This window comes from Clytia hemisphaerica, unplaced genomic scaffold (genome assembly GCF_902728285.1).
Source record: "Clytia hemisphaerica strain Z4C2 unplaced genomic scaffold, Clytia hemisphaerica genome assembly, whole genome shotgun sequence".
NCBI lineage: Eukaryota > Metazoa > Cnidaria > Hydrozoa > Leptothecata > Clytiidae > Clytia > Clytia hemisphaerica.
In genome coordinates, this window is record NW_027104191.1 from 345,040 (window position 1) to 359,451 (window position 14,412).

Here is a 14,412-nt window from a genome sequence, read left to right on the forward strand (position 1 = left end):
AGTTTATTCTGTTGCTACAAATCTTATAATACTTCAAAAATTGTATAATATTCTACAAGCTTTTTTGATAATGTTTACATATTTCTTTTTTTAGTAATAAAAAATAACATAATACTTACAGAAAAAATACACATTATAAAAGTATAACAAGTAAAGGTCAGCTGCTAGCTTGCTTGGTGAAAGAAAACACAAAGATGTCACTAGGTAGCAACTTAGATATGGTATGAAACAATTTAATTTTATATTTTTATGTTGAATTTTGTGATTTTTAGGTAACTAAATTTATTCCTCGTTATGTCTACATACCGATGGAACGGTTGGGTTGGACTTAAGTGTTTCATAACGTATATGAATTAATCCATAACATTATCTTGTTGTAAAGACTATTTAAAGTGGATTTAGATCCAAAGGTGAACCACTAGGAAACAAGGCCGACACACTCTCACCTCATCCATTTCATAATCAATAAATCAACTGCTAACTAAGGAAAATTTTTAAGCTTTCCAGGGTTTGACCTTTATCTAGTGAAAGTGCTAACCTTTGCTGATCGACTTTTTCAATTTAGCCGTTTTTCTAGTCAAAGAAAATGTTCTGAGTTATTTTTCGGCAAGCCAAGGTATTGATCCGCTAACTTCCTTAGATATCAGTTATTTTGCATATTGACTGTGTTTTGTTCTATTGCAAGCGACAGATCGGTGTTCATTTCAACTGTGAATTTACAACATGGCAACACTAAGAAACAGTATATTTTTTACTCGATTTTAATTCGATGATGTTTGTTATAATACCTGCTCGCTGTTTATACTATCACTTGTTTTATTTCGATGTTTTGCGATGCTCTTTTTTTAATGTCTAGTAAAAAGTTGTTTCAATATCTCCAATAAAGGAAATAGTCTTAGAGGGAACCATTCAATTTTCCTTTGTATCGACTCTTGATGAAAGTTTGGCTTTAGAGACCTTTTGTTGGATACCTCAACCGATATTGATATTCCCTTTGATTATTGCGATTGTGATTTCTGGTTTTTGGTTATTTTTCTCTCTTTAATTTCTATATAGTAAAGTAAAGTAAGTAAAACATTACGTTACATTATATATGTTGTTGTTGTAGTGTATATAGGAAGCTAGAAATTTTCAGTTCTAGTAGTAGGGGGACAAACCCTCAGGATTTGTAGTATCTTTCGTGGGTCGATCGATTGGTTCGAAAGTAGAAATTATTTAAAACTTTTTTGAGAGGGGTCCCGCCAACTAAGCCTGACAAAGGTTTTTATGGCCAAAAAACTGAAGTTGTAGGTAAAATTCTTGACCCACAAAATTAGTAAAAAGTTTACCATTTTTAAAAGTCGAATTCAAAAAAATAATTAATACCATCGGACAGAGTATGAAAGTCAGAGCAAATTTGCTCAGTACAGTGCTTTAATTTCCGTTACACAATTGCTATACTAACTTTTCCTACCAGTATATTAAGAATTTTTCTACCTCTATACAGTTTAATTCACTTTCTTCCGGCTTAAGAGAGCTCTCCACGGTGAAACCTGATTTCAAGTTACATAATTGTAAAACGATCTTAAAACTCAAAAAAACTTAAAACTCATTTCGTCAATTTTTATTACCATACGTTTTCTTTATAAGAAACAATGACGTTTCTCTCTAGTTATAGGAATCAAAAAGGCCTTGATTTTCAGCTTTATCCGTACTCATAATTATAGTAATCTCTAGAAGTTGTTCAGTTGTTTATTTTAATAACTTAAGTAGACAAATTTCCCGATTATCGATCTTATATAAGCCTCCGGGCCCTGGTATACCTTTTCTCAAACTTGTTATTATTATAGTAAAGCCCTCCAGAATAAGGAAGACGAACCTTGTATGTTAAATTTCACTGATTCATGTTATAATCATGGTCTTGTCATACAATACGGTGCTATAATAGCAATATTTATTTTTGGTTTTGTATGTGTGAATAGACAAACTTTTTTTGAATGCTGTATGAAGTTTTTTAAATGTACTGTGCAATTACTAAGGTGATGTTTCGAACTTTTACCTAGCGTGGAAATATAAGTTATAGCATCTGTAGAGTATAGTTTAGTAGTATAGAAACTCGATTGACCAAAAGTCGTAATTTGATCTTAAGGAAGTAAGCCACCATTTTTGAATGCTATTCAATGTCAATAGAATTCCAAATATTTTGAAATTCTATACGAATCAATAGGCTCAAGAGAGGAGGAAGTTTTATCTGGGGGAATATTAGAAAGATGCGGTAATGTTCCCTGAGTATTAGACATCAGAGAGTGTCCTGTTTAAACTTCCTTAATCAGCCAACAGGCTTATTTTCCAATCTATTGGGGAATATTTATTCTCGAACTTGTATAGTAAAGTACCATTAACTTTCATTACCCGATGTTCGTCTTGTCAGTTAACCCTAAAAATATTCTTAAAATATTCTTATTTTTGCCATCCTGTGAGTTTTTTCTATCATTCTCAACTTCAGTTGAGCTAGAATCTGACAATGTCTGTCTGTGTGTGTCTGTCTGTCTTTCACAAAAACTTTAGGGCAGCCTGGAGAATTCAAAAATGCTTGGATTTGGCTAAAATTTGGCGCACTTGTTCCTTGGGTGAATATCTGGGGGTCTACAATTGGGCCTACGAATAAGTTGAAGCCCAGTGCGTTGCGCACGTTCGACTATTTCTAAGTATTTCGGTGTTTCAGAGTCTACAAAACCTTAAGATATTCTCAGCTTGTTCTTAACATTTTGGCCATCCTTATGCTTCTGATATTTTGTTCTTAGAAAAAAAGTGTAGCATCATTAACTTCATTGTCTGATGTTTGACTATTATGTCCGTTTTAACCATGTCGAAACAGGTCGAAAAATATGTTCACGTAAAATCTCCCTATGGCCGGGAGTGTTGAGTAATTACTTAAAAATACGTCTTAATGAATGCTCTGTCTATAAAACTTAACAGAGCTGCCCACATCATTTAATCTTTAAGCTTTAGTTCTTTAGAAGATTGCTAATTATCTGAATCATTAGTTTCACTTAAACTTGCCCTCGTGCTCTATTTTGAGCCGTTATACTCATTTGCCAATATAACAACCACGTAAATTGCTTGGTTCGAACCTATTTTCAGCATTTTTCGGCGAGTTTCGATCAATCTCTTCTACTAGTTTGGAATATGGAATATGGTTTTGTTATGTTTTCAGTTTTTTTGTCTTCCCTAAAATTATTATTATTATAGAGTTTTTACAGTTAGACACATACTCCCATACATAACCCGCTCTTCTTACAGTCATGTTGTTTCTGTCGTAAATTTCTTTAAATATAGTTTAGTCCTAGGACTACCTCTCACTTTCCATATATGACTCTTGTATTTTTCTTTCGATGTTTTTTCTTTTACTTTATGATGCCATTGTTTTATTATCTCGCGTTCTTTCCTTAAAGGTATCGAGAGAAAATGGTCGCAAAGAATTCTTTGAAGATTCCAGTATTGTGCTCGAAATTTTATCGGCTGTTGGAATTATCGAGTGTCATCTTTTGTTTTGAAAGGTTGATCTATAACCTATGGAACGCCATAGCTGCCTTTTGTGATAAACAATTCGATCATGCGATAAACCATTCGATTATGCGATAAATCATTCGATAAACCATTCGATTATGCGATAAATCATTCGATAAACCATTCGATTATGCGATAAATCATTCGATAAACCATTCGATTATGCGATAAATAATTCGATAAACACATTCGATAAACACATTAGATAAAAAATTCCTACCTAGGTCACGTGACATTACAATAGAAGTTCAGCGCTTGACCAATCAGAAGCTTCGCAGGCCATCGTAATAGCAGCAATATTTTTTTGCGATATTCACTTTTTTTGCTTCGAAGAGCTTAAAGCACAACATCTAGCCCTTCGGGCTTTATAAATCAGTGACCTTAACTTTGATCAAAATATTTTAGACTTTTTCTCTGAAACCATGGATCAGGGGGGGGTCAGTACTAAAAGGATTTTCACTAATTTTTGACATACCCCCACCTATTTTTCGAAAATGTTATTTTAGTACACATGTACTGAAATTATTTTGAGCAATTTAACATAGATACCACCCATTTTTTGCCCTTTTACGGCTTTAAATTTCCTGAAAAAAAAATCAAATTTTTTCCAAAATTGTTAAAAAAATGCTCCATTTTGGCTGATTTTAGAACAAAATACTAAGATTTTTCAAAAATTTCTTTAAGGGACCACCCTTCTTGGTATTTTAGTACACATGGTACTAAAATTATTTTTGAGCTTTTTTGCAGTACCACCACGTCACTAAATGTCATGATGTTTGAGATTTTAGTACCGACCCCCCCCCTGCATGGATACATCAATTATTTAGTCCTATTAAAGAATTAATCTCATAAAAATCATGTGGAGTAAATAAGACTAATCAACAGTCGCATAGAGGTACTATTTCGAAAATAAGATCAAGTGTACTAACTTCATTATCACTTCATAATTATATTGCTTTTAAAATATCGTTTCCTTCCTATTAAAACAACAAGGTATGACCTTATACAGACGGCCTCTAAATTGTTTAAACCACTATGAAGGCTTTTTTATAAGAACCAAGAAATTAGTTTTAAACGTAAAACGCTCAATTCCAGTCAAAAAAATTTTGAGAATAATCCCAAGCTCAAATTTAAAAAATGGCTGAGAACATAATGAGGATTTTAGCTTCCAATTGTAAAAAAACGAGCAGCACTCGAGAATAAATTCTCTGTATGGTCCTGTATGAAGATGAGAATAGTCGATACTCAGAAGTTTCTTATAAAAATAAACGTGTATACTTATAAAACAATTTTTTTCAGTCTAACCTCATAAACTACCGTTGGCAGGAAATGAGATGACAATAGTCTATGATACCATACTTATATAATAAACCTACTGATTATTGTGTTAACTAGAGATAGAGATACAATATTATATTATTGTTGACTCTTGTTGTATTCTTTGAAAGATTTTTCTTAAATCTTGTTTTCAGAACAAAAACAAACTATAGATATGAGCAACTATTTTTTCATGTGTCAATCTCGTGGTTTTTTTAGTTCTTAATGCACTTCATGGTATAATGTCTTAACATCAAAAGAAAAGTCCTTGTTGACCCTTTTTTGTTTTTTTTGTTTATTTGAGAGCTGTACACTTTTTGTCACTATTTGTTGTTGATGTCTGCTCGGTACTTTTTTCGCATTACGTAAAGAACTGTCTTACAGATGGTAACTGTCATTTTCTGATCGCAGTTTAGTTGGTAAAAATCTTTGATTTGTTATTTTTTTCTATTTGATGCATGGAACTCGTGGTAGAATAATAAATAATATACCATTCTCTATAGTTAAAGATGGGCATCCCTTGGCATACATAATACATTATATCTTGTCCTTTGGTTACGAGGTTATCTGTGTAGTCTTCTAGTCTTTGATAATGAGAACCAACGGGTTTAGGATTTAACAATATAGGGCTCAATTTAGGTGAAAAAAGATGTGGGAACTGTCTTAACAGTTAAGTCTTTATTCGTCTTTTATTTGTCATTAGTATTCCGGTATTGTCTTAGTATACATATTTGATATTCAATATTATCTACCTTGTCTGCCCTTTTTACGTCGACCCTTGCTATTTTTCCGTGGCGGTTTTAGGCCGGCGTTAAAAAGGTTGGTAGAGTGTCAAACATTCCCTTTGCCTGGGTGTTACTCAAAGTCTTTATACCTTGATCGATTACTGAATCTCCATTGACGCTCGAGAACTCGACTATATAACTCTATAACTTTATAGAAGTCTACTGTGTTTTAGAATCTCACTTTCAGGTATTGATACGGTTGATTACGATGTTGTTATTGTAATTTTTCGATTTAATCTGATTTGCATGTTTTGATAAAATATGGTTGATTTTTTCAACCTTAAGATGACAACGCTATAAGCCTCATTTGCACTTAGTTCTTATTAAGTTTTGATGGGCTTAGAGGTGATTTTCCATCGATTGTGTTGATGTATACCGCCCGCCTGTCTTGATATCGTGGATATGTTTAACCAGGCATCGAAAACTTTCTTTACTTTATGAAATGGGTTTTGTGATTTAAAGGAGCTTTATACTGTCTTGCTTCAAACTTGAGGATAACGATCAGGTTGAACTCCCGTTACATTTTTGCTTTCTTCATTTTGTGATTTGTGGTTTTATCGCCATTGAATTTTCAAGTTTTTTATAGACTTCGTTTTGGTCTCCATTTTTATTTGCGATGATTCAAATGATCTATTCACACGGTATATGGTAACACACAAGAAAGTAATGGGCTTTTGCCATTAATTTCGGATTTCAAACAATGAAACTATTGACAAAGAGTTTATATTTTTCGGGACATAACATTTCGTATGGTATTTTTTGGACACACTGTATAAATAAACAATTTTGTTCTTGGTGTAATTACAGTGGAAATAAAAAGAAGCTGAAGAAGAAATCAAAAAAAAATTTACTTGGTTTTTGGTGGTTGGTGAATTTAAACCTCGTGAATATGACATGAAGAATACTATGTTGGACAATTTTGCTTGTATTCCTATATCGAAGGTATTTTTTTAAGCTTTTGTTTTCAATAATATAGTGATATAATGTTTAAAGGTTCTCCTCATTGGGGCTTACACTGGGGTCCTTGTAACGTGGATGTCACCGCTGCGCCCCCACAGCCCTGTTTTTCTTCTTCAAGAAGCCTTGAAGTTTCGATCTCAACCCTTATACCCATTAGTATGATGCAAATAATATGCTGATACCCTACAAAACAAATCTATAAATTAATTACTTTTGCCATGGTTCTTTCTTGTAAGAAAGGGATTGATCAGCATCATGGCTTTAGTGACTAACTGCGCATGTCTGTACTTGTTTCAAAGCTGTCATAATTTTACATCAGTTTTCTATCTGAATGTTCAAGCAATAAAAAAGAGGGAGTATAAAATGTAACACGTAAAATAATGTAATTCTTGTACACGTTTTTTTTTCTTATAAGAACAAACTATACAAGGCTTCGATGGCCAAAATGCTAAAAACAAGTTAAGAACATTTTAAGGCTTTGCGGACTCTAAAGCACTCGATTTCTTAGGAAAATAGATCAAAATATTCACAAAATGGTGAAATTAAGAACATGTTAAGAACATTTTTAAGGCTCAAAACTCTAAAAGTTAATTAAGAGCATCCGAAGGTTTAGAAATTTTTGAATGTTCTTATAAAAAAGACGTGTATCATGGTTGCTTCCGTTCTTCACTTATCACTTCTTAATAGTATAATGAAAATGATGTTTAAAATATTGAATTTGCTTGTGTAGCGAAAAATTGAATATTTGCGCTGTCGTGAGGGTTCTTGCTATCGTATAAAAAGCAGTAAAACTTTGTTGAGGCTTGACTGTTCTTATTGTGTTCAGCACTTCGAACCTAATGACTTCTTATGTCTCGTCTGATTACTTATGATTCGCAGTGGCTAAACAGACCTTATCGAAGTTTTTGATTTTTCTAAAAAAGCGATGCATTGTGGGATTGTTTCGAGTGTATTACAATAGAATTCCCTCGAGGAATTCCTAAGATATTTCTATTGTAATACACTCGAAACAATCCCACAATGCATCGCTTTTTTTAGAAAGATCAAAAACTCCGATAATGTCTATTTGGAAGCAAAACTCAGAAGATTTGAAAATTTTTTAAGCGTTACAGTATATGGCCCCCAAATCGGAGACGGCCCCCAAAACGGAGGTTATCATTAAAATGAAGATTCTGACTTGTAGATTTATCAAAATTAAACGATTTTTGTTTATTTTGAAAGAATGATGGTTATACTAAAAAATGAGCATGTTTTTGATGGTTTGAGACAGATTCAAAATAACATATTTGCGTCTAAAGGAAATATTTTAACACCAAAATTAGATAAAAATTGCATATAACTCACTCTAGCTCCTTAGATATTGAAAATAAGTTATGGAAACGGGGTATAGGAAACTTTCTACAGCTAATGCCGTTCAGAAAATGCAAATACATCTGTGACTTTAGAGGCTGGTTAAAAGATATAGCATCTTGAAGGTCAACCAGTATTTTGGAGCCCTAGAATCAGCATTGACAAAACCGAAAATTCTAAAATGAGAAAAAGCAAAAAATCTTTGAATTCTATTCCTATCACCTTGAGTTAATAGTTTATAACAAAAAATTAACATTATATATAAAAATTTTTCGCTGAATCAGCAAAAACGGTAAATTCTGTCATTTTTTTGCAAAATATAGGAGAAAAATATCTTTAAAGCTTAATATTTTCAGTTCCAGTTAAGCTTTTTTTCTAAAATTTTCACAGCTTATTCCATACATGAATGGAACTATTTTCAAAATAGATTTGTTTTCAAAAACTTAATTAAGACGTTGTTAAATCAAAATTGTCATTTTGAAAATTTGTAATTTTTCTGTTTGGACTTTGCAATATCGAAAATCTTGAAATATTTAATAAAAATCATAAATTTAACATCCATTGGGTCGTAAATTTAAGGGAAAACAAAAATATGTTCATATTTTTTCCCCCTATTACCACTGGGATTAATAATTTGATTTTAACTACACCTCCGTTTTGGGGGCCCCAAACCTGCATTTTGACAACCAGGGGTATACTGTAAAAATTTTATCAAATAAGTTTATGCCCAAAACCCTCTAAATCATATTTCAAAACTATGGTCAAAATTTTGTATTCATATCTTAAAGATATCTCGAGAAATCGCTAAAATTTCAAACCTCCGTTTTGGGGGCCATTAGAAAAAAGCTACCTATCTTTAAGCGATTGAAAAATATTGTTGAAATTGAAAATTTTGAAAAAGAATTTCCAGGAAATAAAATGGAGATGTTAAAGGTTTTCATGCAGCAAAAATTTTTGCAAAATCTTTTTTCCTCTAGATTTGAGAGAAATTTCAAATTTGATGGCTGTTTTGGGGGCCACATACTGTAGAATTTATAAAGACAGTTTCTTAGAAAGATTTTATGTAATGAAAATTTTGATTTAAGATTCATACCATCTTTGACTAGGATTTCAAACATTTTCACACTTCGCTACTTAGTGTTTGTTCTTCTGTTTATTGTTTTTGATGAACACAAAGGGAATTATCTATCTTTTTCATTTGGTTTCTAAAACAAAAGATCACACATAAATAGTAGCGCTTGTCAAAATATTTGTATTGTTAGTTCTTTGATAAGGGGAAAATCAAAATTCCTATAATTTTATCAATTTCCTTTCAAATCAAAATTCTAACCCTATATATAGGTTAATTATTCATTGCCAAAAAGAATATTTTAGATTGCCCTTTTTTATTGATCTCTAAGCAATGCTCATTTTTCATGTGACGAAATGAAGAGAATTTCTAATTAAATGAAAAGTGAAGAAAATTTCCGCGACAACAAAAATGGTTACATGGTAACTTTGGGAATTTTTTTGTCCATTCGATCAGTGGTTTTTCTGTCCGCGCGTGGTTGCCTGCTAATAATTGTGTAATATTTAATTTTCACATTTCTATGATTTTATCCTTTTAATCTTCTGAGAAAAAAACAGCTTTATTAACAGTGTTGAAGAAAGCTCTGAGAGTACTTTGGATATTTTTAATATGGCAGCTGAACACGAGGTTAGTACTACTTCATTTAATTTTGAGGCTGAGTCTTAATGGAATTTCCTTTCATGGCTCTGAGAAAGGTAGCTTAGAGATTCCAGCTTAGATTTCTTCTTGGCACATGTCTGGTAGAGGAATGACATAGCGTCAGCCCCCTCTGCTAGATTGGGGGGGGGGGCTCAACCCAAAAATTTCAAGAATCTTTGGTGATTGAAACTCAAGGGACCTAATTTTTGCCTGGGACTTGTAGTGGTCAAAATTTCCTTGTCTTACACCGAGGTCAAGAAAATTTCAGCTACTTTCTGAATGAGCTAGAGAACCTTTAGCCCATTCAATTTTAATTTTACTGTTCACACGACTTGAAGGAAGCTGGCCGTTTTGAGAAACAATTTTCATTTGAGCAAGTTAGAGTCCAGCGCTATAATCGACTTTTAGCACTTTTACTCTGAGGACATCAAAAATTCGAGTTAGATTTTTCTATCCGCTGTCACAATCCATGTGTAAGTTGTAAATGATCTGATCAGTTGTCTGTAATCGATTGTTTTGCAATTAATTTTTCAAATACATACTGTAATTGCTACATAACTTGAAACAGTCAAAATTTAATTAAAAGACTCCAAATTTGCTGTTGCTTGTTTTAAATCTATTCGGGGATTTGTGAAAGCACAAGACAAGGACAGCGTGCACATAAAAAAATTCTCAGATGAAATTGCCCACTTTCATTTCACTAGGTTTTCTATCTTGATAGAAGGTTTATTGTCATAGAAATAATTATAATGATTATTTTTAGAAGATTTTCTTACAAAAATAGATTTTCTAAATAAAGTTACCATTTCTGGTCAACAGAAATATCAAAAGTAGCAAGCAGTCGATTACAAAATTTTGGTTTTGAAAAAAAATTTCAATCTGAACACTTCTCGAAATTTTGAATAGGATTTGTGAATATGTGTTGATAGATTTTATTGCATGTTCGCTGATTGATCATTTACAAATGGTTGGACAAATGGTGTCCATTTTTCTTTTCACAGGTTTAATCGTGATTCTCTCAAATCTATTTTTATGAAGTTTAGAGGTATCATATATATATTACAGTATATTTGAGGGTTACTTTAATCAGCATCTCTAATTTATGCTTGGGCGCCTTCCCCTCAGAGGAATATGAAAACTATTTTTTGTCTAGCACAGATATGATGACTTTTTAGTCTTTTTTTCACAGCTACTCATACAACAAATCGACGGTTGATTTGCTCTCAAATCACATTTAACTAATGTCCTTTGACACGATGATTTTTAAGGGAAATCTTTATCACTGAAAGAAGTAGAATTATAAGTCTGTGATTTTAATGAAAGTGTTGGGAGCTTAGCTTCGGTGTTTGTAAGAGAAGATAGGATACTCGAGTTAAGCAGGGGCCCTAGCTAGGTTAAGATGCATGATCCATCTATAATGTGGGATAAAGTATTAGGCAAACAAAAAGTGTTACATAGTTGTAAAAGCTCGTGACTGTTTTGAAACTCCTATCCTCCAGAATTGAGCTGAAAAGGGCATCTAGGTCTGATTTCATCCATTGAAAATACGACAATTTAATCCGATGTTGTAGCATTTTTTTCCGTGCAGCCTATGTAATCATGTGGGTATCTTATAAATTATCATAACCTTTTACGCAGTGAACTTGATTAATTTCGATTGAAAACGAGTGTAATGAGTGTACTGAGTTATTCCGGTTAGTTAGTTTTCATTTTCAATGACCTTTATACATCGTTTAGGAAATGTTTCCATTTGACCTTTTAGCCTTACTTTAGATTAGTCAGCAAATAAATACCGACCTTACTGAAATGTTGAGGGAAATGAGCGCTGAATGTGATAGATTACGTTATTAAACAACTGAGACTTGGTTAGACGTCGATACTTGACTTTATTTTTGAAATTTTATGATCCATCTTTTATTTCGGAAACGAAATTAATCTTTTAAAGTCAAGGATGATGTTCGGCTATCATCATTCAGGATCAATATCTGACAAAAAGAGAGATTTGCCTGTATATCATATTCAAAAATAACAACACTTTGAATCAAATCTTTGACCAATGTTTTCAATCCCTGTTATACATCGGTCAGGGGTCAATGTTATGGACCAACAAAACTCACCTATCCTCTCTTCTACATTTATTTTGATACGACAGTGTTTCTAAACGTTTTGATTTCAAACTTTTCTGATTCTATATGGTTTTATCGAAGTAAATTTGATCAGATATGATTAAGTTTGCTGATTTTGCTTTGAAAGCTTGACATTTGATAGTATTTTTGGAGTCATATTCCTTTGATTTATTCATTGATTGAAAATCTTTATTCTTATATGATTCTAATTGACTACAATCAGTTATTTGAGCCCGAAATGTTAAGAAAATTTTCATAAGTTAACATAGAAAAAGGCTTCTTCGATTTGTTAATACTTTTTCAGCTGTTTGTTTGCAATTTGATCAACTATGTCATCAGCTGAGTATTCTTTATACGATTTCTTGGAATTCCTTCTTCTTCTTCTCTTTTTATTATCTACTCCTCCTAAGAACTTTTTACTCATATTTCTTCGTTCAGTATTCGATATCACGTTTACACACGGGTGGGGTATGGTATCGTGTTTGCAGTTATATTTCAGCTTTGTTTCAATATATTAGATATAGAGTATCAGTGCCGGATTTTTGGCTCCGTAAAAAAAGAAAATCGAAAATTTCTTTCGAACCAGAACCAGATATAAATATATAAAAAAAAATGTGCTCTCAGAAGCAGAATAGGCAGTGAGTGGTTCAGTTACATAATAACGTGAGGATTGCAAAGATGACCAATGACTGAGCAAGTTAATCATCTATGTTAATGACTCATATTTTTCGGTATTACGTACCATTCCATAAAAAAACAAATTGCTATAGTTTTGCTTTTTCAGAATTGATGCCTTAGAAGAAGAAATTAAAAGATGAAAAAGTGATTGAAAAGTGAAAGATTTACTGAAAATGGAAAATTATTTCAGGATGTTTGTTTCTGTAATAGTTGTTTCCTTTGTGAGAAAGAGATTCATTATCCCGACTTTTAATTCTTCTTCTTTTCATTCGTTTAATCAATACATTTCTATTGTTTTCTGACATGAAGAGAAGTGATGCGAAGAGTTGATTTGATGTGTCACTTTCTCAAATCTTTAATAACATCTCTAAACTTATTTTAATTTACTTACTTAACTTTATTTTCACTTTTCAGCCTACCTTATTTGAATTCATCTTTTCGTAAACAAAATCAGTTTTCTAACCATTTTCTTACAGATTCTTGTATTGCCAATTAGTCAGAAAACCCTGATTGATTTTTAACTGCAATATTAATAAAAACAGATCAATTAACTTAGACCATTCCCCCGTATCACAGACCCGCTGGGAGCCCAGCCCCACTGGAAAATTTGGCAAAAGTTTCGTCCCCGGTGGGAAATTTACTTTGATTTCATCCCCATTCGATATTCAATGTTTAGGCACTCCAAAACCATCCCCAATGGATTTTTTAACCTTAGAACAATATAATTTCTATCCCAATTGGGATTTCATTAGAAATTTTTATCCCCACTGAGGAAAAAAGTTCCACCGGGGCTTTGAGACAGGGGTGTACCATTAATGTTCAAATCTTTTTTCATTCGCTAAAAAACAGGTTTATATTATAAATCCGTAATCTGACGAGTATTAAAAGGTAGTCACCGTTTCCGAGTTTCTGCTCGTTTAATAAACTCCCAACAAAACTAACAAATTCCATATACAGCAATCTTAGTGATTTTCCGCTGACGTTATAATGGGTAAACCACTCAACAACATAGATCTTCATGTTATTCTTTCATCATAACCAGACCAAAAACGTAATGATCTTTATTTAATTATTTATACGGCCATTCCTAATTACCGCTGTACACCATTTTTCATTGCTATAACTTTTTTTCATTAGAACACAGATTTGAAGCTCAGGTGATAGGTTTTTAAAGCCTCCTTCTCCAAAACTCTGAAATTATTGAGTAGAAGAATATTTCTTAAGATGTTAACCATGTAAAATTGCAAACAGACTTCAAAAGAAAATTAGACTACCTACTTCCTACTACGAATTTTTTTTCAGATTTTGGGAGCTTTTAACTAGTGAAATGTAGACTTTAGTATTCTTATAAGAAATATTAGCATCACAATACAATTAATCTGTCATTAGTTATGTTATTACATTTTAATTACTTCTTGTTCAAAAAAAATCAATTCGATTATAATACCACCATACATCTCTAACCATGAAGAAGGAACAAAAACAACAGTAGAAAAAAATAATTCAGCGAAACAAATCAGTGACTTTTTTATAATTGATGTGGTAAAATGATGAAATGACAGAATGGGCGCGTTCACACTAGAAAGTTTACTTAATTAAATCTATCAAAGTTAAACAAAGAGATTTATGATGGATGAATACACTGGTTTATTACAGTTCTTTGTAGGTTCACGAGATCTATTATAACACGGTAATTGATTTTGCTTAAGGCTTCTCATTGGTTGATTTTTTATTGAGAGTTTCGATTTCACCTGTGATTGGTTGATATTGTTATCCATACATCACTTGAAATCCGCAAACATATTTGTTCTAATGGTTTTACTCAATAACTGCATTCATCTTACACATCAACAACACCGTTTGCACTATTTTTAATTTTTTCCTCAGTTCATTCGTTTTTGAAATCGTAAAACTTTTTGTTCACTGCACGCATTCTTTG

General features: G+C 32.3%; 2 protein-coding genes across 3 annotated transcripts in view; both read left to right on the forward strand.

The window, feature by feature from the left end:
• LOC136815048 (methanethiol oxidase-like) overlaps positions 1-14,412 on the forward strand; it is a 137,258-nt gene that overhangs the window by 121,302 nt on the left and 1,544 nt on the right. The window lies entirely within an intron of this gene.
• Positions 118-14,412, forward strand: part of LOC136815047 (serine/threonine-protein kinase 38-like) — a 30,767-nt gene continuing 16,472 nt past the window's right edge. Inside the window, exon 1 of one of the 2 annotated variants that reach the window (XM_067071483.1) lies at positions 118-221. In XM_067071483.1, coding sequence (XP_066927584.1) covers positions 195-221 — 27 coding nt within the window. In that variant the 5' untranslated portion in view covers positions 118-194. Of the gene's footprint in view, positions 222-6,497; positions 6,594-14,412 lie in introns of those variants that run through there. The other variant, XM_067071482.1, reaches the window with a different exon arrangement.